This window comes from Capricornis sumatraensis, chromosome 9 (genome assembly GCF_032405125.1).
Source record: "Capricornis sumatraensis isolate serow.1 chromosome 9, serow.2, whole genome shotgun sequence".
In the NCBI taxonomy this organism is placed as follows: domain Eukaryota; kingdom Metazoa; phylum Chordata; class Mammalia; order Artiodactyla; family Bovidae; genus Capricornis; species Capricornis sumatraensis.
Genome location: NC_091077.1, coordinates 62,568,121 through 62,591,901, shown reverse-complemented (window position 1 = coordinate 62,591,901; position 23,781 = coordinate 62,568,121). Strand labels below are relative to the sequence as shown.

At 46.1% G+C, this 23,781-nt stretch overlaps 1 protein-coding gene across 1 annotated transcript; it reads left to right on the top strand.

Annotated features, from left to right (window-relative positions):
- The first annotated feature begins 5,356 nt into the window (after positions 1-5,356).
- ATOX1 (antioxidant 1 copper chaperone) lies at positions 5,357-23,328 on the top strand. The gene is made up of 4 exons (XM_068981381.1): positions 5,357-5,449; positions 15,558-15,633; positions 19,779-19,947; positions 23,199-23,328. The coding sequence occupies exons 1-3, from the start codon at positions 5,444-5,446 to the stop codon at positions 19,901-19,903; spliced, it is 207 nt and encodes a 68-aa protein (XP_068837482.1). The 5' UTR covers positions 5,357-5,443; the 3' UTR covers positions 19,904-19,947; positions 23,199-23,328.
- Positions 23,329-23,781: the final 453 nt, after the last annotated feature.

Below are 23,781 nucleotides of genomic sequence, written 5' to 3'. Positions count from 1 at the left end.
ACTGGACAGTCCTGAAGTCTGCTTTTTAAAAATATTTTTCCTTGTGATCTTTTAATACATTTTCCTTATAGAAAATATGGCAAGGGCTTCCCTGGTGCTCCACGGGTTAAGAATTTGCCTGCCAACGGAGGGGACAAGGTTTGATCCCTGGTCCTGGAAGATTCCGCATGCTGCAGGGCAACTAAGTCTATACACACAACTACTGAGCCTGAGCTCTAGAGCCTGTGAGCCACACCAACTTAAGCCACCACAGTGAGAAGCCTGCATAACACAACTAGAGTAGCCTCCACTTGCTGCAACTAGAGAAAGCCCAGGCAGCAAAGACCCAGCACAGCCAAAACCAAGAAAAATTTTAAAAATTAAAATGTGACAAAAGAAAGTTTCAAAAAGGAAATTAAAATCGCCTATAATATTGGAAAGGATAAGAGTGATACACAGAATATCACTGAATCACACAAAAAAAGAATTCTACTTTTTGAAATTTAGTAATGATATCTTTTTACCAGTTTCTCTAATGTCCTATAGACAAATAGGAAAAGGAGTAAGTCAAGGCTGTATATTGTCACCCTGCTTATTTAACTTATATACAGAGTACATCATGAGAAACGCTGGGCTGGAAGAAGCACAAGCTGGAATCAAGATTGCCGGGAGAAATATCAATAACCTCAGATATGCAGATGACACCACCCTTATGGCAGAAAGTGAAGAGGAACTAAAAAGCCTCTTGATGAAAGTGAAAGAGGAGAGTGAAAAAGTTGGCTTAAAGCTCAACATTCAGAAAACTAAGATCACGGCATCTGGTCCCATCACTTCATGGGAAATAGATGGGGAAATAGTGGAAACAGTGGCTGACTTTATTTTTTGGGGGCTCCAAAATCACTGCAGATGGTGACTGCAGCTATGAAATTAAAAGGCGCTTACTGCTTGGAAGGAAAGTTAAGACCAACCTAGACAGCATATTCAGAAGCAGAGACATTACTCTGCCAACAAAGGTCCGTCTAGTAAAGGCTATTGTTTTTCCAGTGGTCGTGTATGGATGTGAGAGTTGGACTGTGAAGAAACCTGAGCGCTGAAGAATTGATGCTTTTGAACTATGGTATTGGAGAAGACTCTTGAGAGTCCCTTGGACTGCAAGGAGATCCAACCAGTCCATCCCAAAGGAGATCAGTCCTGGGTGTTTTTTGGAAGGAATGATGCTGAAGCTGAAACTCCAATACTTTGGCCATGTCATGCGAAGAGTTGACTCACTGGAAAAGATTCTGATGCTGGAAGTGATTGGGGGCAGGAGGAGAAGGGGACGACAGAGGATGAGATGGCTGGATGGCATCACCGACTCGATGGATGTGAGTTTGAGTGAACTCTGGGAGTTGGTGATGGACAGGAAGGCCTGGCATGCTGCAATTCATGGGGTCGCAGAGTCGGACACGACTGAGTGACTGAACTGAAATGAACTGAACTGATAGATTGCCGGGGTCCAGCCCCGGTGGATCCAGGGTGATTCGAAGGTGGGGACGGAGTCGGCGTCTTTGGAAAAATACATATTTAATCACAGATATAGAGAGATTAGAAATGGATAGTGTAGTAGGAAGATTAGTGGAGAAAAAGAGGCTGAATAACTTGGATTACGTGGAATAGCATCCATGCTTCAGATGGGAATTCAGCCAGAAAAACGGGAGAAAGAAAGAAGCGACATGGGGGAATCAGTCTTTCCAGAAACTGATCCGATTTCTTTATTTTTGGGTTTGCTTATATACCTTTTGTTACACATAGGGATGAATACAGAGTCACGCGGGGGTCAGCAGTCCTGACCTTTATCAAAATCAGGTGCTTCACATAAATGTATAAAAAAAAGGTCTTAGGGATATTACATCATCTTCTGGCCATGAGTGAGACCTGCTGACATTTTATGATCCTTTCTTTCTGATAACCAAAAAACTTATTTCTTCCAAGGGTGTTTTTTCTTAAACCAGGCACCACCCTCCAAATAAAGTTACATTCCTATAGGGTGAGGGTGTAGTGAGTTACAATTAAGAAAGGAATTTATTTAACCCAAGGTTAACATGATTAATCTTAAAGGTTAATACTTATTTCTCCTATATGCTTAAAGGTTAATACTTATTTCTCCTATATGTTAGTTATATTCATTATAAGGGTAGGGAACATGGAGATTTAGCAGCAAACATCAGCCCAACAAATGAAAATCCTTTCACCAATGCTCCCCTTAAGATCTATTTAGTCTTAAGATATGATAAAGTTACATTTTTACATAGCAAGGACACAGTGATTTATAACAAAGTACAGTGATCTATTACAAAAGAGAAAATCCATTAACTCAAAAAGTCTAGTATTGCTAACATCAAAAACTACTGTATTTCCTTTGCTATATTCCAAATACATTGATTAATATATTCCCAGGTGCCTAAGGATATGGAGGCCTGGCGGCAATCATTGACTCAACAAGAAGAAAAAGCCCTATGCTAATTAAGACTCTCAAAATGCTCCAAAACTCTCTATGCTGTTTATGGTTAAGAGGTAGTAAACAATCATGTGCCTAGTGGCAGCAGTATGGATAATCCTGTCACACAAGCTAGTCTGTCAGCAGAGGGTTTGACCTGAGACACCCTTGTCCCACCCAGAGCAGGGAATTAGCAGCAATTATTGACACAACAAATGAAGAACCCTTCACCAATATAATTCCTAACCAACCCATTATACTAATAATTTCCAACTCCCCAAAAGATTTTGCCTTTAGTAAGTCTAAAACATCTCGTGCCTCTCAGGTTGGGAGGCTGTAAACAATCACATGTGGCGGGACGAACCTATACAGGCGGGCTAGATAACCTTCAGAGGAGTCCGTAAGCTGAAACACGCTTGTCACGCCCAGGAATTTTTATTGCCTTGGAGCTGCACGTTTACTCCTTCTCCAAGAGAAACGGTTCTGGGGGAGAGCCCCCCGTAAAGTCAGAGGTGTAGGTGAGAGCATAAAACAGACTCTGGTTTTGGGGTTAGATGCTCGGGAACAGGGGGTTTCCTGAGGCTTGATCACGCCTTTGCGTATGCCAAGCCTCCTTCCTCATGACCCTTGCCATGGGCGGAGTTCCTCACGCTGGCCCCCGGCAATAGATACCTAATAACAATGTATGAGATACAAAATTTTGAATATATTTGTGTGGGATATAAGATCAATATAAATTAATGTAAATATAAATTATTTAAATCATTAATGACATCATCCAAGATGCTCCTATTCTTATTTTTTCTGCAATTGATAAAATATTTTCAGAGAAATGGCTGACCATTCCAGCATTCTTGCCTGGAGAATTTCATGACAGGAGCCTGGGATTTCAGAGTCAGACATGATTGAGCAACTAACATGAGTAAAGAGGGACTGGCCACTGAGAAGTAAAGAGAACTTGAAAGAATAAAGGAGTAGCAGATTTGGGGCACAGCCACTAGCCATAGGGCTAAAGTAGTATAATGGTTGTGCCCAATGAAGAATCCTGCACCCCACACACCCAGGCTAAGATCCAGCCCTTGTGAATGGCAGAGGAGTGGCTATGGTACCATGCTGGTGGAATTTGCTAGAAATTCACCCTATAGGCTGGAAAACTATCCACTAGGATGCTGGAGAAAGCTATTCATAGAAAATCATCTCACCCCAGTTACTGTATGAAAGCACATAAGCAGGGTAGGTCCTGGGGGAAGCTGCTGGCTGCTAGGTCCTGCTGGTCCTTTACACAGCAGGAGCCTGGTGCTGGGGAAGTCATCCTCAGAAGCTAAACAGAGACCAATTACCCTCTCATTCTGCAAGAGCCTGGAGAATGAGCACACCAGAATCAGAAAGGAAAACCTTTTCTCCTCCACTGTCTTTCCAGGGTCTTTATTGGCAGTGCTTAATATCGTGCCATTAGGCAATAAAACAATGTTTAAATGGTTCAGATTTTCACAAGCAGGCAAAAAGGTTGACTTGGAACTGAGACAATAAATCAACAACCAGCACTTTCTCAAAAGGGTTTCATGTATGTACTGAAACTATAGTTTGGTACTTCTCTGGCAGTCCAGTTTCTAAGACTCTGTGGTTCCACTGCAGGGGGCACAGATTCGATCCCTGGTCAGAAAACTAAGATCCTGAATGCTGTGCAGCATAGCAGAAAAAACAGAAAATGTCTATAGTTTGTTCAGCGTGGTTCCCCAAAACCAGAAGGAAGAAGGAGACTATAAGTACACCTGGAAACTAAGGGACAGTATATCTAAGGAAAGGACTAGAAATCTGAGTTTTTAATAAGCTCTCCAAGCAGCTTGACTGATGAGAGAACTTTGACACTACTAACTTGGACGGTGGAGCCCCTTGGATATTACAAGGATAGAACCAGCCTGGTACTCTGTGTGTGTGTGTGTGTGTGTGTGTGAAGTCCTGGGTCTTGGCACACCTCTTTGTAAGATACTAGAACTGCTTTGCCTCTGTGTGTCTTCACTCATGGATATGGGTATCATGTCTTTGTAGCTTGTTTCCCCATCTCTTTCTGTGCCTGCCTCTCAGTCTAAATATCTCGGCCTCCCAAAGCATGCCCTCTAACACCTTTCAACTTTAATACTTATTTGACTGTGGACACTTACGCTTGGTGGACTTACAGTCCATGGGTTGCAAAGAGGTTAGACAGGACTGAGCACACACATCCTCTCCTTGCAAAGCAGGTTCTTAACCACTGGACCACCAGGGACGTCTCCCTTTCAACTTTCACATGCTGTTCTGTCTCCTTCCTCCCCAGTGGGTCCATCTTCCATCTTGAGATGAAGCAAGACTTCCTCCTCTGCAAGCCTCCTCTCTTCATGAACCGTCCCCATGCCCTCCCGTCTGAGCGAGAGATCCTTTCATGGCTCCAAAGGCACAAGCTCCTTTAACACTTGTATTGTCCTGCATCATCCTCTTGCTTCCCTGGCTCCCTGCTAGGCTGTCTTTTCCATTACTGCATCTTGGATGCCTAGCATAGTGCCGCCCCACGGTTGGCAATCAGCAAATACTAAATAAGTAACTGAGATTGTCCCTCTAGGGAGGGACGGGGGTGGGGTGGAGGCTGTGTCTGGCCTGTTCACAGCCGGGGACCCAGTCTTCCCAGCCCCTAATATCAGCCTGACACTGAGCAGGAGTTCTAAAGATGACCAACCAGCAAGGCAAGCTAGCCGAGCTGTCCCTCCCACCGCCTAGCGCAGACGTGGCTGGCGTCCAAGGACCCCGTCCTGGGCGGAAGTCAGCGGAGTGGCCAACGGCCTCCAGGTGGCTGCCCGCCCACAAGGCCGGAGGGGGCGGGGCCAGGACCGGAGGGGGCGGGGCCGGGACCAGAGGGCGGCTCCTGTGGCGTGCACACCCGGAAGCGCGGCCGCGTCAGCGCTCAGAGCCGGTGGAGGCGTAGTCACCGCCGCGGCCACCACCTCCTCCTCAATCATGCCGGTAAGTGGTCGCGCCGTCCCCGCCCCGCGCAGACCCGCAGCCTCCGGCTTGCTCGGCTGCACCGCCGTTGGGTCAGACGTCCCTCTTCAAGGGGTCTGGCAGCGGCCGGAACTGTCGCCTCACTTCTTGCCCCTCCCACTTAGCTCCCCACAGCTTCTGCGACCCTCCAGAAAATCGGATCCCCAAAAGAATTTTATCTGGGAGTCAGGCTTCAGCATATGGAAGCTCCTAACCTTCATGCGATTACAAGCCTAAACCTTTCATGCATAGACGGGGAAACTGAGACCACCCCAACAGGGGCAGGGAGTCGCAGAGATCACACAGGTGGCTATCAGGAACGGGGATGGCTGGTCTCTGCGTGTCCCACCTGGATGTCTCTTCCGGCAGAGCTGGCCTGAAAGAGGGGTTTGCGGTGGCTTTTGCCTCCCATATAGGACAGGTGTTCAGAGATCTGTGTTTTTCTTCGCTTCCCCTGGCCACTTTTGAGTTTCAGGTTGAGCCATAATGAATGGAAAGAGTGCTTTCACCCTTTCCTACCGGTCACTTTATGAACCTGAACCCATGGGCTCCAGAGAGGTTCGGGGTCCTGCCCAAAGTCACCAGTTGCTCAGTGGCAGAGTTTGGGATGGGCAGAGCAGGTCTTAGGGCACCTTTGCAACTGACTCAGTCTCATGGTCTCATTTTGTAGGTAAAAATTTAAGGCCTTTTTCAGATTACAAAAAAAAGGTCCACTGATTTATTCAGGGTGGTGTTGAGAAATGGGTGCGCTCAGATTAAGCCCCTTATCTTCAGGGCCCAAGTCTCTCCTGGTCTCACATGATGATTGCTCAATAAAAGTAGTCATGCTGGCTTGGGAGGAAGTTCTGTTCCTGATCTGATCAGGCTTCTGGCTGGTGTCTTGTGGTGCTTAACACTTTTCCCCAGGGTTGCCTGGTTTTATGGCTCTGCTCCAAGTGGGTACCCAGAGGTATCCCACAGATGCCCTGTGTCTTAGCAGCCTAGCTTTGGGGAGCTGACAGGTGAGCTAGAGACTCCTCCGGGCCAGGTCACAAACATCTCAAGTGTCATTCCCCTTGGGTCTTGCCAGGCACCTTGAGACAAATCCTCAGGCAACCCAAAGTATGAACAAAGAACCTGACAGAACCAGCCCTCCCGGTTGAGCAAATCTGCCTGTGACAGTGTCAGAGAACAGCACTAATCACTCTGGGTCTGGGATAGTGGAGGCTACCAGGTTTTGGTGGCTGGGTGGCATGAGGGAAAAGCCAGCTTGAGGGTGGCTCTATTCTAGGTTCACTTCTGGGAATTTATTTATTTTTTATACTTCTGGGGATTTTGACGAAAGACCAGAGTGGATGATCAGAATGAAGAGGGCACTTGGCAATATTATCAAGAGATGAACAGCTGAAGGAAGAAGGGTATTAATCAAGGGACTCACACCAAAGCTGGAAAGGGAACAATGAGTCACCTGAGAGGCTTCTCACACAAACACTTGGAATCTCCAAAACTTCTTTGAAAAAGCTGTGCCCCAACCCCCACCCTTGCCAGCTGGTGACTTTAGACACACTGCTTTACCTCTCTGTCCCTTGATTTCCTCAACATACAATGGGGATAAAAACTGCAACCTCACAGGACTATCATTAGTAGTAACAGGGAAAGTGCCAGTAAAATTCGTAGCTCAGCCACTGACATAGTCCTGAAGCAATGGTAGCTCTTGTGTAGACCTAGAACAAATTGGGTAGAACTACAGCAGCCAAGTTTCAACCCTGTGTTAACAAGGACCACAGTGGCTGTTCTCTGTCACCCTGAGTGAGTGACCTAACCTCAGCTGTCAAGAAGTGACAATACTAAGGCCTATCTTGTGGGGTTGTTGTGATGATTAAACAAAGACGTGCATGGACAATGCCTGGCACATAGTAGGCACTCTTAGTAAATTCCCAATCATCAGGGTGTTCAAAGACTGAATGTTCTGGATATTTCAGAAAGCATTTCGCCTCTGGGAGGCATCTGGATAGTATTACTCCATTCCATTCCCGCCCTTCCAGTTCTGAGATTCTATTAAAGGATTGTACAGATGACTGGGCTTTTTCATCTTTACAGAAACTGTTTTATAGGTGGCAGAGCAGAGGCGCTGAGGGGCTGACTCTGCAAAGTCAAGCGTTCAGTGGTGGGGCCAGTCCTGGGATTCTCTGTAAAGAATGGATTACTCTACTCATTAAGGAGTCTTTCCACAACCCCCATATTTACTTTTGCAACTCAGAGGTACTGGAAGAGAGCCCTGAATAACGATTGCCTGTCTGCTGGCTTCTGACCTCTGTACTGTGCAGGATGGAAAGAGACCTGTCCTTCATAGCCAACAAAAGAAAGCTCTAGAGATCTATTGACTTTAGGTCCTCGGGCAGCAAAAACCTTGTGCTTCTTCCCAAGGTGTCCCCATCTCAGGGTTTCTGCAGCCCCATTTGCTGGTCCAGAACCAGCAAGGTGTCCCTGGAGCCAGGAAAACCTGGATTCACGTCCCAACCTCCATATATACCCACCACGTGACTGGGTAGCTTAGTTAACCCCTGGAACCTCAGTTTTCTCCTAAGTATAGTAGGGTGACTAGCTCCCTTTCCAAGCTGGGTGGGGACTGACTTAGATACTATATAAACAGCATGTCATGTAGTGGGTACTCAACAGATTTAGGTTTTATGTTGGTCTTGCAAACCCATTAAAGCTTTGGATTGGTATACAGATGCAAGCTATTGACCAATCTTTTGTTGTTGTTGTTGCTGTTGTTGCTGTTGTTGTTGTTGTTGTCGTGGACCATTTTAAAAATCTTTATTGAATTTGTTACAATATTGCTTCTGCTTTATGTTTTGGTTTTTTGGCTGTAAGGTATGTGGGATCTTAGCTCCCCACCCAGGGATCGAATCTGCAACCTCTTCATTAGAAGGCTAAGTCTTAACCACTGGACTACCAGGGAAGCCCCCACCCCCACCCCACCCCCACCGACTAATCTTGATTACCAGTTACTCTAGAGCTGCTGCTGCTGCTGCTGCCGCCAAGTCGCTTCAGTCGTCTCCGACTGTGTGCGACCCCATAGACAGCAGCCCACCAGGCTCCCCCGTCGCTGGGATTCTCCAGGCAAGAGCACTGGAGTGGGGTGCCATTTCCTTCTCCAATGCAGGAAAGTGAAAAGTGAAAGTGAAGTTGCTCAGTCGTGTCCGACCCTCAGTGACCCCATGGGCTGCAGCCTTCCAGGCTCCTCCATCCATGGGATTTTCCAGGCAAGAGCACTGGAGTGGGGTGCCATTGCCTTCTCCGTACTCTAGAGCAGGAGTCAGCAAACTTTTTCTTAAAGGGCCAGACAGTAAATACCTAAGTGTTCATGAACTATATGGTCTGTTACAAGTCCTCAACTCGGCCATTCTAGTGTGAAAGTAAATGAATGAGCTTAGCTGTGTTTCAGTAAAACTTTACAAAGCCAGGTTGCAGGCAGGCTGTAGTTTGCCAGTTTGTGTGCTGGAGCAGCATCTTAAACTATTATGTGGGCAGGAATGAGCTGGGTGTCTTGTTAAAAACCGAGGATTCTGATTCAGGAGGCCTGAGGGTAGGACCTGAGAGTCTGCATTTCTGGCGTGTTCCCAGATGATGCTGATACTGAAAGCCACCTGTTAAAGGCAAGATTTTGGAGTCCTCACTAGAAATCCTTATTTCCAGAATTTGTTGTGGTTGTTGCTGAATGGTCACAGAATTAGCTGAAAGAAACAAATGTGTTTAACTAGAAGAAAAGGAAGACTATTTCTTTAAGGCAAGTTTTGCAGATTTGGCCTCAGTAAAATAGTGGCTTGCTGATTGTGTAATGATGGTGCAAATGATGATTATATAACTCAGCACTGAAAAACCGAAGTACTTCACTCTTGGCCTCAGTTTCCCTTGTACAGCATGATGATAATCCAGACCCAAGATGGTTTGAGACTTGGAGAGAGCCTGAGAAGCCATTTAGACCAGTTTTTCTCAGGTGTGTGGCCTTACCCTTCTGTCTCTCCTCAGTTCAGTTCAGTCGCTCAGTCATGTCCGACTCTTTGCAACCCCATAAATCACAGCATGCCAGGCCTCCCTGTCCATCACCAACTCCCGGAGTTCACTCAGACTCAACGTCCATCAAGTCAGTTATGCCATCTAGCTATCTCATCCTCTGTTGTCCCCTTCTACTCCTGCCCCCAATCCCTCCCAGCATCAGAGTCTTTTCCAATGAGTCAACTCTTCTCATGAGGTGGCCAAAGTACTGGAGTTTCAGCTTTAGCATCATTCCTTCCAAAGAACACCCAGGACTGATCTTCTTCAGAATGGACTGGTTGGCTCTCCTTGCAGTCCAAGGGACTTTCAAGAGTCTTCTCCAACACCACAGTTCAAAAGCATCAATTCTTCAGCGCTCAGCCTTCACAGTCCAACTCTCACATCCATACATGACCACAGGAAAAACCATAGCCTTGACTAGACGGACCTTAGTCGGCAAAGTAATGTCTCCGCTTTTGAATATACTATCTAGGTTGGTCATAACTTTTCTTCCAAGAAGTAAGCATCTTTTAATTTCATGGCTGCAATCACCATCTGCAGTGATTTTGGAGCCCAAAAAATAAAGTCTGACACTGTTTCCACTGTTTCCCCATCTATTTCCCATTAAGTGATGGGACTGGATGCCATGATCTTCGTTTTCTGAATGTTGAGCTTTAGGCCAACTTTTTCACTCTCCTCTTTCACTTTCATCAAGAGGCTTTTTAGTTCCTCTTCACTTTCTGCCATAAGGGTGGTGTCATCTGCATATCTGAGGTTATTGATATTTCTCCTGGCAATCTTGATTCCAGCTTGTATTTCTTCCAGTCCAGCATTTCTCATGATGTACTCTGCATAGAAGTTAAATAAGCAGGGTGACAATATACAGCCTTGACGTACTCCTTTCTCTATTTGGAACCAGTCTGTTGTTCCATGTCCAGTTCTAACTGCTGCTTCCTGACCTGCATATAGGTTTCTCAAGAGGCAGGTCAGGTGGTCTGGTATTCCCATCTCTCTCAGAATTTTCCACAGTTTATTGTGATCCACACAGTCAAAGGCTTTGGCATAGTCAACAAAGCAAAAATAGATGTTTTCTGGAACTCTCTTGCCTTTTCCATGATCCAGCGGATGTTGGCAATTTGATCTCTGGTTCCTCTGCCTTTTCTAAAACCAGCTTGAACATCAGGAAGTTCATGGTTCACGTATTGCTGAAGCCTGGCTTGGAGAATTTTGAGCATTACTTTACTAGCGTGTGAGATGAGTGCAATTGTGTGGTAGTTTGAGCATTCTTTGGGATTGCCTTTCTTTGAGATTGGAATGAAAACTGACCTTTTCCAGTCCTGTGGCCACTGCTGAGTTTTCCAAATTTGCTGGCATATTGAGTGCAGCACTTTCACAGCATCATCTTTCAGAGTTTGAAATAGCTCAACTCAAATTCTATCACCTCCACTAGCTTTGTTTGTAGAGATGCTTTCCAAAGCCCACTTGACTTCACATTCCAGGATGTCTGGCTCTAGATGAGTGATCACACCATCATGATTATCTGGGTCATGAAGATCTTTTTTGTACGGTTCTTCCGTGTATTCTTGCCACCTCTTCTTAATATCTTCTATTTCTGTTAGGTCCATACCATTTCTGTCCTTTATCGAGCCCATCTTTGCATGAAATGTTCCCTTGGTATCTCTAATTTTCTTGAAGAGATCTCTGGTCTTTCCCATTCTGTTGTTTTCCTCTATTTCTTTGCATTGATCGCTGAAGAAGGGTTTCTTATCTATTCTTGCTATTCTCTGGAACTCTGCATTCAGATGCTTATAGCTTTCCTTTTCTCCTTTGCTTTTCACTTTTCTTCTTTTCACAGCTATTTGTAAGGCCTCCCCAGACAGCCATTTTGCTTTTTTGCATTTCTTTTTCATGGGGATGATCTTGATCCCTGTCTCCTGTACAATGTCACGAACCTCATTCCATAGTTCATCAGGCACTCTATCAGATCTAGGCCCTTAAATCTATTTCTCACTTCCACTGTATAATCATAAGGGATTTGATTTAGGTCATACCTGAATGGTCTAGCGGTTTTCCCTACTTTCTTCAATTTGAGTCTGAATTTGGCAATAAGGAGTTCATGATCTGAGCCACAGTCAGCTCCTGGTCTTGTTTTTGTTGACTGTATAGAGCTTCCCCATCTTTGGCTGCAAAGAATATAATCAATCTCATTTCGGTGTTGACCATCTGGTGATGTCCATGTGTAGAGTCTTCTCTTGTGTTGTTGGAAGAGGGTGTTTGCTATGACCAGTGCATATTCTTGGCAAAACTCTATTAGTCTTTGCCCTGCTTCATTACACATCCCAAGGCCAAATTTCCCTATTACTCCAGGTGTTTCTTGACTTCCTACTTTTGCATTCCAGTCCCCTATAATGAAAAGGACATCTGTTTTGGGTGTTAGTTCTAAAAGGTCTTGTAGGTCTTCATAGAACCGTTCAGCTTCTTCAGCGTTACTGGTTGGGGCATAGATTTGGATAACTGTGATATTGAATGGTTTGCTTTGGAGACGAACAGAGATCATTCTGTCGTTTTTGAGATTGCATCCAAGTACTGCATTTTGAACTCTTTTGTTGACCATGATGGCTACTCCATTTCTTCTGAGGGATTCCTGCGCACAGTAGTAGATATAATGGTCATCTGAGTTAAATTCACCCATTCCAGTCCATTTTAGTTCGCTGATTCCTAGAATGTCGACGTTCACCCTTGCCATCTCTTGTTAGACCACTTCCAATTTGCCTTGATTCATGGACCTGACATTCCAGGTTCCTATGCAATATTGCTCTTTACAGCATCGGATCTTGCTTCTATCACCAGTCACATCCACCGCTGGGTATTGGTTTTGCTTTGGCTCCATCCCTTCATTCTGTCTGGAGTTATTTCTCCACTGCTCTCCAGTAGCATATTGGGCACCTACTGACCTGGGGAGTTCCTCTTTCAGTATCCTATCATTTTGCCTTTTCATACTGTTCATGGGGTTCTCAAGGCAAGAATACTGAAGTGGTTTGCCATTCCCTTCTCCAGTGGACCACATTCTGTCTGTCTCTCCTCAGTGGGTTAAAAATGGAGGGTCCCAGGGCCCACCCAGAGCCACAGTGCCCACTGAGGCAGCCTGCAGACCTGCCTGATCCCCAAGGCCCGAAGTGATTCTTATGTGCACTGAGGCTGAGAAAACTTAATTGGTTAATGGTTTAGATAAGGGAACTGGGGCCGTTAAGGGCAAGAATTTTTCCTGAGGTCTTCCAGTAAGATACAGTGCTATGCCCAGAATTCCTATTAAGGTAACAGATTTGAAATACTCCATGAAAAATGTAGCCATATTTTTTTGTTTTTTCTTCTTTTTAAGGGATAGAAAAGAGGGAAGTGGAATAAAGTAGTAACAATAATAATCAGAATAGCTAACTTTTGTTTTTTTTTCTGGCCACACCACAGAGTTTAGTTCCCCAACTGGGGATTGAACCCCAGCCCTTGGCAGTGAACCTGCAGAGTCTTAGCCACTGGGCTACCAAGAAAGTCTCTGATAGCTAACTTTCTACCCCAGTGGAACCTACTACTAGGCTTCAGTCTCTTTACCTAACATACTAGTTATCTATCACTCCTGATTAATTACCCCCCAAACTTAGTGGTTTAAGGCAACAAATATTCATTAACTTACAGTTTGTGAGAGTCAGGACTCTGGAAGCAGTTTACTGGTGTTTCTGGCTTAAGGTCTCTTTGGAGGTGCAGTAACCGTATTGTCCAGGGCTGTGGCCTTCTGAAGGAGGATCAGCTTCCAAGAGGGCTCCCTCACATGGCTGTTGGCTGAAGGGCTCAGTTTCTCACTGTGTGCACCTCTCGCTAGGTTTGTTTGAGAGTCCTTAGGACATGACAGCCAGTTTCTTCTGGAGTGAATGATCCTAGAGAGAGTAAGGCAGACAACACATGTCTTTTATGAGTTAGCCTCCAAGGTCCCCTAACATCACTTCAGCCATGTTCTACAAGACATACAGGCTAACCCTGAGACATTGTGGGATGAGACTACTCAAGGGCATAAATACCAAGAGGCAGAGATCATAGAAGAGAAGCAAAAGGCAAAGGAGAAAAGGAAACATATACCCATTTGAATGCAGAGTTGCAAAGAATAGCAAAGAGAGATAAGAAAGCCTTCTTCAGTGCTCAGTGTAAAGAAATAGAGAAAAACAATAGAATGGGAAAGACGAGATCTCTTCAAGAAAATTAGAGATACCCAGAGAACATTTCATGCAAAGATGGGCATAATAAAGGAGAGAAATGGTATGGACTTAACAGAAGCAGAAGATATTAAGAAGAGGTGGCAAGAATACACAGAAGAACTATACAAAAAAGATCTTCATGACCCAGATAATCACGATGATATGATCACTCATCTAGAGCCAGACATCCTGGAATGCAAAGTCAAGTGGGTCTTAGGAAGCATCATTACAAACAAAGCTAGTGGAGGTGATGGAATTCCAGTTGGGCTATTTCAAATTGTAAAAGATGATACTGTGAAAGTGCTGCACTTAATATGCCAACAAATTTGGAGAACTTAGCAGTGGCCACAGGACTGGGAAGGGTCAGTTTTCATTCCAATCCTGAAGAAAGGCAGTTCCAAAGAATGCTCAAACTACTGCACAACTGCACTCATCTCACACGCTAGTAAAGTAATGCTCAAAATTCTCCAACCCAGGCTTCAATAGTACGTGAACCGTGAACTTCCAGATGTTCAAGCTGGATTTAGAAAAGGCAAAGGAACCAGAGAACAAATTGCCAACATCCATTGGATCATCAAAAAAGCAAGAGGGTTCCAGAAAAAACATCTACTTCTGCTTTATTGACTATGCCAAAGCCTTTGACTGTGTGGATCACCACAAACTGAAAAATTCTTAAAGAGATGAGTATACCACACCACCTGACCTGTCTCCTGAGAAATCTGTATGCTGGTCAGGAAGCAACAGTTAGAACTGGACATGGAACCACAGACTGGTTCCAAATAGAGAAAGGAGTACATCAAGGCTGTTTACTGTCACCCTGCTTATTTAACTTATATGAAAAGTACATCATGAGAAACGCTGGACTGGAAGAAGCACAAGCTGGAATCCTGATTGCCGGGAGAAATATCAATCACCTCAGATATGCAGATGACACCACTCTTATGGCAGAAAGCAAAGAGGAACTAAAGAACCTCTTGATGAAAGCAAAAGAAGAGAGTGAAAAAGTTGTCTTAAAACTCAACATTCAGAAAACTAAGATCATGGCATCTGGTGCCATCACTTCATGCCAAATAGATGGGGAAACAGTGACAGACTTTATTTTGGGGGGCTTCAAAATCACTGCAGATGGTGACTGTAGCCATGACTGAGCCCACATGGAGAGTCCAGAAACCTGAGTTCTTTTACTGGCCCAGCTTTAGCTCACTGGGAACCCAGGCAGATTCTCTCCCTTTCTAGGGCTTAGGTGCTGCCTCTGAGGCACTTGGAATGTGACAGTGGTCTCTGTACTTCAGAATCACCATGGAAGCTTATTGGCGATAATAGACACCTCAGCCCTCTGGATTGCTGACCAGAACCTCTAGTTTTTAATAAGCTCCCAGGTGATTCTAACGCAGAGAGTGATATTCTCATGCATAATTACAACCCCCAGATCAGCACTGCTCAGAGCATGCCCCTCGCCCCCGACCAGAGTTACTAGTGATCCTGAGACAACCGCATAACTGAAAAATCAGGATGTTGAAGGTGAGACTAGAAACCAGCATTTTAAACTTCCTTCCCAGGTGATTCGATACTTGTGTGCCAGATACTGCTAAAATTTTTCTAGGGATTCTGTCCTTTAACACAACCACCTCTGAGATACAGAGACCCTGAGTTACTCCACTGTACAATTTAGTAGAGTGAGACTCAGGCTCCTGATGAGTCTGATGACAGCCCGATCTTGCCTTTCTCTCTCCCCTCTGTCTTGGGGCCCTGAGTGGGCCTGCATGCTAGTGGGTGTGGGGGTCCCTCTGCAGGACCTGGCTCATGGTCCCCTTTGTCTGTTTCAGAAGCACGAGTTCTCCGTGGATATGACCTGTGAAGGCTGCTCTAATGCAGTCACTCGAGTCCTCAACAAGCTAGGAGGTGAGTGAGTGGCCCTGGGTTGGGGGTGGGGTGGGGAGACTGGTACACTTATATAAAATGAAAGCAGGCATGGAGCAGGAGAATCTTGAGTTTAAGCTGATAATAACAGTGAAACCAAAACGTACTGAGTTACTTAGCATGTGCCCAGTACTCTGCCTCATGGCCTCTGTGGATCATGTCATTTAATCCTCACCACAACCACTTCAGGTAGTTTCTTTGACCATCTCTGTTGCCAGCAGGAGGGAACTGAAGTTCAAAGAGGTTGAATGATCTGTTGGTATCACACAGCCAGTAAATGATAGCCAGTAAATCTGGCCTGGAGGAGCCCTTGCAGGACTAGTTACTATGTTACATTCATCTCCACTGTGGTAATTTTTGTTATGTGATACATTGGAGTGTCATTCTCTATTAAGATTTTAAAAATTGTAACATTCTAAGAAACAAACTTTCAATCAGTCATGCTGGCAGAACTTCTGCTGCTGTTGCTGCTAAGTCGCTTCAGTCGTGTCCGACTCTGTGCGACCCCATAGACGGCAGCCCATCAGGCTCCCCCGTCCCTGGGATTCTCCAGGCAAGAACACGAGTGGGTTGCCATTTCCTTCTCCAATGCATGAAAGTGAAAAGTGAAAGGGAAGTCGCTCAGTCGTGTCCGACCCTCAGTGACCCCATGGACTGCAGCCTACCAGGTTCCTCCGTCCATGGGATTTTCCAGACAGAACTGCTAAAGCACCTCTTTTGGGTCTATTTAGAAAACCATTCTCCAGTCCCCTCAGTTCTCATCTGCGGAAACTGAGGCCCAGAGTGGGCTAGGGTCTGGTCTGGGGTTCCATGAGATAACGACAGAGTTGTGATCAGAGTCCTGGGGGCAATCTGTCTTTTAAGATTTTCATTTCTAAAACCCTGGATAATAAAACACCCAATTTTCTTTCTTTTTTAATTTATTTTTAATTGAAGGATAATTGCTTTATAATATTTTGTTGGTTTCTGCCATACATCAACATAAATTGGTCACAGGTATTCATATGGCTCCTCCTTTTTAAACTTTCCTCCCAACTCCCACTATTGCTGTCCAGTCATCAAGTCATGTCTGACTCTTCTCAACCCAATGGACTGTAGCACACCAGGCCTTCCTGTCACTCACCATCTCGGGGAGCCTGCCCAAGTTCATGTCCATTGAATCAGACCTCCCACAACAATAACACCCAGTTTTCCAAGGGCTCTCATGTGGTTGTCATCTTGTTAGCACTTAAAACAGTCCTCTTAGCTATACTTTCCATCTGTGGAATGGGGATGTTGACACCAGGCTCCAGAGCGGGAAGTGACTTGCCCAGAGTCTCATAGTGAGTCCATGGCTAATTTCTGCAATTTCTAGACTGTAAACTGGAACCTGAACTTGAAAAAATCTGAAACAATGGAAAGAACTTGACCACTAACTTCCTGTGGGACCATGGCCTCCTCTTCTGGGGCCTGGCTTTCCCCAGCTGTGGTATGGCAATGTCAGTCTCTTAGCTTTGCTCTGGATGCTTTAAGGTGAAACTCCACAGCTTCCCTGGTGGCTCAGGGGTAAAGACTATGCCTGCCAGTGCAGGAGACATGGGTTCAATCCCTGGGCTGGGCTGGGAAGGTCCTACGTGCCACTGAGCAGCTAAGCTCGTGCACTGCTGAGCCTGTGTTCTAAAACCCAGAAACTGCAACTCCTGAGCCCACGTGCCGCAACTCCCGAGGCCCATGTGCCCTACAGTCTGTGCTCTGCAACAAGAGAAGCCACTGCAATGAGAAGCCTGGGCGCCACGACTGGAGAGTGGCCCACACTCAACCACAGCTGGAGGAAAGTGTGCACAGCAACGGAGTTCCAGCGCAGCCAAAAATAAATAATTTTTTTTCTTTTTTAAAAGAGTGAAACCCTGCTCGGAAGCCCCTGTATACAAGCAGCAGGTCTGGATGAAGTGAGGGCCGGCCTGCTTTTACTCTTGCCAGCTCCAGAACACCTGCCTGGGGACCTGGGCTGCCAGAAACACAGCTTTGAAATCCACTGGGTCGGATGATCCCAGAGTGTTTTCCAGCTCTATGATGCCACCAGAATATTTCCTCTAAAGAGGAGGGAGGCCCTTTTGAAGCAAAAGACAAAACCCAGAGTGTAGCCAGGATGCACTGCCCTCAGCCCCTGGTGTCCAGTAGGCCCAGAGTTAGAGGTTAGGACTGAATCCTGTGCCACGTGCTTTTTGAGGCCCCTTCACTGGCGCGTGAGGACCTGCCTCTGAGCTTGGGCAGGTATCTCCCACCTTTCACTACTATTCCCACTTGGGTGGCCACTTAAGAGTCAGAAGGGTTTTCTGAGTCAGTCAGGCCACAGATGAGCAGTGCTGGGCGTGAGGAATCACAGAGCAGTGGCATACTTGACCTGGAGTGCCCACAAGGGCCCCAACTCCTTCATGTTCCAATGGGGAGACTGGGGCCTGTGATGGGCAGGACCCAGCCGATCAGTGGTGAAGCCAAGCCTGGGACTCTACCTTTGTTATTTCAACAAGACCCGTTTGTACCTACTCACATATGCCAGCAAGGGTCCTTACATGGACACAGCTCTTTAGGAGGGCAGTTCTGCAAAATCTGTGAGCATTTAAAGTACACCAATATTTTGCCCCACACTTTCCATTTTATGAATTCATGTTATAGAAATATTTTCACAAGTTTTATAAGGTATGTTCAAGTATGTCTACATTGTTTTGATCATAGTGAGAAATTGGAAGCAACCTCAGTGTCTTTTAGAGGGGGACTGAGTAGATGGATGGTGTGTGTGTGCACAGTTGCTCAGTTGTGTCCAACTCTTTGTGATCCCATGGCCCGTAGCCCTACAGGTTCCTCAGTCCATAAGATTCTCAAGGGAAGAATACCAGAGAGGGTTGCCATTCTCTCCTCCAGGGGACCTTCCTGATTCAGGGATCAAACCTGAGTCTCTTGTATCTCCGGCAGTGACAGGCAGATTCTTTACCACTGGGCCACCTGGGAAGCCCTGTGATACAGTAACACTGTGGGATATGGTGTGGCTGTCAAAAAGAATGAAGTATGTCTCTATATGGCAAGGTGTCCTGGACACTGAAAAGTGACATATAAGTAACTTGTTTACAGAGTATGATGCCACTTTGGAAAATGACTTTTCATTTGTCCATTAGGAGAAACACTGGATGGGTCCCTGTTGTTCAATGATTCTTAGAGGCAGGAAATAGTAGGGGCCCTTACAATTTCAAATTATATTCAAAAATGCTTGTCTTTTTTTTTTGTAATGGTGTGTCTGGGGACTTCCCAGGCAGTCCAGTGGTTAAGACTTCATGCTTCCACTGCAGGGGCACAGATTCGATCCCTGGTCAGGGAACTAAGATCCCACAAACTACAGAATGTGGCCAAAAAAAAAAAAAAAAGGTATGTCTGTATTACTTTTGCAATTAAGAAAAAAAAAATTTTTACAGCCCTTATTTAGAGGAGAGATGGACAAATTATAGCCCTTGGGCCCACAGTCTGTTATTGCATAGCTGAGAATGGTTTTTACACTTTTTCAGGCTTATGAAACAATATGGGGCTCCCCAGGTGGCTCAAGTGGTAAAGATCTGCCTACCAATTCAGGAACCACAAGAGAAATGGGTTTGATCCCTGGGTCGGAAAGATCCCCTGGAGAAGGAAATGGCAACCCACTCTAGATTCTTGCCTGGGAAATCCCATGGGCAGAGGAGCCTGGCAGGCTGCAATACATGCATTCGCAAAAGAGTCAGACACAAAAGCGAAAGTCGCTCAGTCATGTCCAACTCTGTGAGCCCATGGACTATACAATTCATGGAATTCTCCAGGCCAGAATATGGGTAGCCTTTCCCTTCTCCAGAGGATCTTCCCAACCCAGGAATCAGACCCAGGTCTTCCACATTGCAGGTAGATTCCCTGCCAGCTGAGCCAGCAGGGAAGCCACAACACCACCAAACAATCTACAGAAGACGATGGGGCAGAGTCTGTGCAGCTCACAGTTCCTAAACCACGGGCTCTCTGGCCCTTTACAGAAGTTTGCCAATCCCTGGTCTAGAGGAGAGGGAAAGAGTGGGGTGAACAGTTTAAAAGCCTGACTGGGTACATGTCTGTCCTCCCCACCCTACTTCCTGCAGGAGTTCAGTTTGACATTGACCTGCCCAACAAAAAGGTCTGCATCAGCTCTGAGCACAGCGTGGACACTTTGCTGGAGACCCTGGGGAAAACAGGAAAGGCTGTCTCCTACCTGGGCCCCAAGTAGAGAGGCCCCATCCAGCAGCCTGCAGGATGGACCAGCATGGGCAGGTGGGTGAGGCCCCGACATGGCCACCAAATATGTCATTACCCAATGCAAACCACAAGCTCAGGGACTCCTTCCAGTCTCCCACGAGCAGACCGAGCGCTGCTTGATGTATCCCGGGGACCCCGCTGTGACTTTGGGCCATAGTTTGCGATCAACAGGGTTTAAGTGTAAGCATCTGGGCCTGGGCAGTGTGTCTTTTACTTTGGTCATATAATGGTCCCTTCAGAGGTGTTATACTTCATGTACTCCCTAAGCTTTGTTCACTGACCAAGTAAGTGAATTCACCTTGGCTTCCAACCCCACTTGGAACTGTTGTCAGCTTCCCAAACATGCCCTTTGCCCAGACTGGTGCAAAAACAGTGTAATCAGTTTGGTAGCTTCTTAAAGCCTACCATATGACCCAGCCATTCCTTGCCTAGTATTTACACAAGAGAAATGGGAAGCACTGTCCATACAAAGACTTGTAAATACTGGTAGTGGCTTGACTTGTAATAGCCCAGAGCTGGAAACAACCCAGTGTCCATCACTAGGGGAGTAAACAAACTGTGGTATAGCCATATAATTGAATACTGTTGTCCACGCAACAACTCCAGTGAATCTCACATATAAAAGGAGTGAAAGAAGCCAAGGAAAGGAAACATACTGTATGCTTTCATTTATGGAAATTCTAGAAAAATGAAAACTAGTCTGGTGAGGGTATGTGGGTGTGTGTGTGTTAGTCGCTTAGTCATGTCCGACTCTTTGCGACCCCATGGACTGTAGCCCACCAGGCTCCTTTGTCCGTGGGATTCTCCAGGCAAGAATACTGGAGTGGGTTGCCATTTCCTTCTCCATGTGGGTGTATTCATCTGATAAGTTACAGGTCATCACATTGTACACTAAAATGTGTGTATAACATGACAGTGTACCCCCAATAAAGCTGTCAAGGTGAAAACAAAAACCGCAGCAGCGTGTTTAAGCTGGCTGTTCCCTTTGATTTTACACAATCCAGAAAGGCCGGTGGCACTGTGCCAGCACCCTTCACTGTGGAGCCAGGGCAGACTTCAGTCATCCGTGCAGCGTTCCTTCCCTCTGTGCCCAGTCACAGCCTCAGAACCCTTCAGAGCACAGCCCTCCTAGGGGTCACCGGCCCTGAGTATCTCTAACGCGTGGATGACAACAATCACGACATCCCTAATGTCGGCCAGGGCTCTCACTGTAATCAGGAAACATGAGGCCTGGAGAAGGGAAGTGACTTGACCAAAGCTTCACGCAGATGAGTGCCAGGAGCAGGCTGCAAGTCAGGTGTCCAACCGCCTGGTGGGCCAGGGCAGTGACCTTCAGCCGCAGTCTCCTTCCTAAGGGTGGGTGTTAGAATCTGCACTGTGGTGATGTCCTGTGTGTCTGGTGACATCACACGCAGATCACAAGATGCCAGGTGTGCCTGTCTCCCCTTCCCCTTTCTGCCCACAGATACAGCCATGTTCAGGAATGAGCCCAGGGTGAATAATCGGTATTCCAGGAGTCTAGTTTTAGCTCTGCCCTCAGTTCACACTCTGACTTTGGACATTTTTCTTTTATTCCTGAGACCTAGTCTTCCCTCCTGTAAAATGGGGCTGTAACCTCTACCTTGCTTTCCTGCCTTGTGGGGGTTGCTATGACGTCCCTCTGAATATGAAGGATGCTCTTTAAAGGGAGAGCAATGTTTCCACCATACCAGTGTTCATCATGGGGGTTCCTGTGTCCCTGCAGTTTTGGGAGGGAGGGTGGGCCCCTGGGCCCCTCCATCTAACCTAAGTAGCCCTATTTTATATTGGGTATGAGGTTGTGTTTATAAAAGTCTCTATGACAAGGATGGATGGAGGAAGGGAAAAGTTACTCAGTGGCTCCACACATGGGGGAGCCCCCGTGTAGACACACTGAATTGGAAACTCCTGACTTGAGCATGTAAATTTTAACTAAAAAATTAATACCCAGACTTCCCTGGTGGTCCAGTGGTTCAGTGGCTAACAGTCTGCACGCCCAATGCAGGGGGTCTGAGTTCAGTCCCTGGTCAGGGAACTAGATCCCTCATGCTGCAACCAAGACAGCCCAACACAGCCAAATGAATAAATAAAAATACCTGCCAGTTGTAAACCATGTATAGCTTAATGTGTGTTTTTTCTCATAGTAGGCTCTTCTTTTTAAATTGAGATTAAATTCTCATAACGTTCAGCTGACCATTGTCATATGTGCCACTCATGGGCCTTTACAGTGTATTCAGAGTGTTGTACCGCCACTCTAATTTCAAAACTTTCATCCCACTGGGAAGACTCCCTGTACCCATTTAAGCTCACACTCATTCCCCTCTACCTCCTCTCTCCATCCCCTGGCAACCACAGATCTGCTTTCTGCCCTTCTGGACTCACCTATTCTGGATGTTTCCTATAAAAGGAAACATTACATGACTTTTTGTGTCTGGCTTCTTTCACTCAGCATAATGTTTTCAGGATTCACTCAAGCTTAGCATGTATCAGTACTTCATTCCTTTCAATGACTAGATAGTTCTCATAGTAGTTTTCACTAATTTATCTATTTTAGCTTTTTTTTTTTTTTAATTATAGGAACTGTCAAAACTATGCAAATAGAGCCGTAAAATGAATCTCCACATGCCCACCTCCCAGATCAGTTATCGAGTCATTGCCATCATTTCATCCGTGGCCCACTCTCACCACCCCTGCATTCACAGCAAATTCAGGCATCGTAGAGTTTGGTCTGCACACCTGTCAGTAACGATGTGTAGTATGAAGGGGCCCCTGGAGGTTCACACCACAGTACTGGGTGAGGATCACTGATCAAGCCAGTTTTACTCCCACACGCCAGGCAGCATCTGTCCCTGAATCTGTTTTAAGAGGCTCGCCAGTGACTGATTCGAAGCCAGGTTCAGGAACCAGACAATGAATGTTTATTGGTTATGAGGTCTCCTTGATCATCTGGCTCTTAGCAGATTTGTTTGCTCATGGCTTTTTTCTGTTGCCATCCCAGTATAAGTTGAAACAAGACAGAGGAAGAGCTCCAGCAGCCCTGGGAGAGCCTGGAAGAGGGCTTCAGCCGTGATCGGCTTAGCAAGGTCAAGGCATTCTTGTAGGAGTGGCGTGCAGGCCTGGACATGGGGTTCTAGTCCTACTCAGCACCTGGGTTTCCTGCCTCTTAGTGAATCTTTACTGCTTCTGTAGTGTCTCCATGTGCACAGCAGATGGCACCAGTGTTCCACCTCACTTCTCATTTCTTCCAGGACGCTGATCCTCTCCTGCCTTCCAGACAGACCTAGGACCTGGCAATCCCGCTCAGCAATGGTAGTTCCTGCGGAGACCCTCACTTGCCCTGCTCCTCTGTAGCTTCCCTGCAATAAAAAGCCGATTTTGCTGGCGATACTGTCTCTCGCCTGGTCTTGTCACTTGCTTACGTGCTGTGCTGTGCCGCTCACATGTTGCTGTGAAGGAAATAACTACAGTGCTTCCTTGGGTTGGCGTTCTGACAGCTCCCAGGTCCAATGGATCCTGAATCTTGGCTGTGTGAGCTTTTGCAGATCACTTACCCTCTCTGGGCCTCACTTTTCCTCACCTGTAAGTGAAGGTGTTGGGTTAGATTGGTGATCCTGTTTCTTTTCACTACTTTCTTAGACTCCATATGTTGAAAAACTTTTGTCTGTCAAGTGAATGCATTTAAGGGACGTAAAATTGTATGGTAGTGGGAATAATAATGGGAAGATGTGCTTGTGTATCATAATAATGGGAAGAGAGAGACTGTCTGGGACAGAGTCTAAGCTCCACATCTCCCAGTAATCTCTTGATGTCCACAGGCATAAAATGTAACAG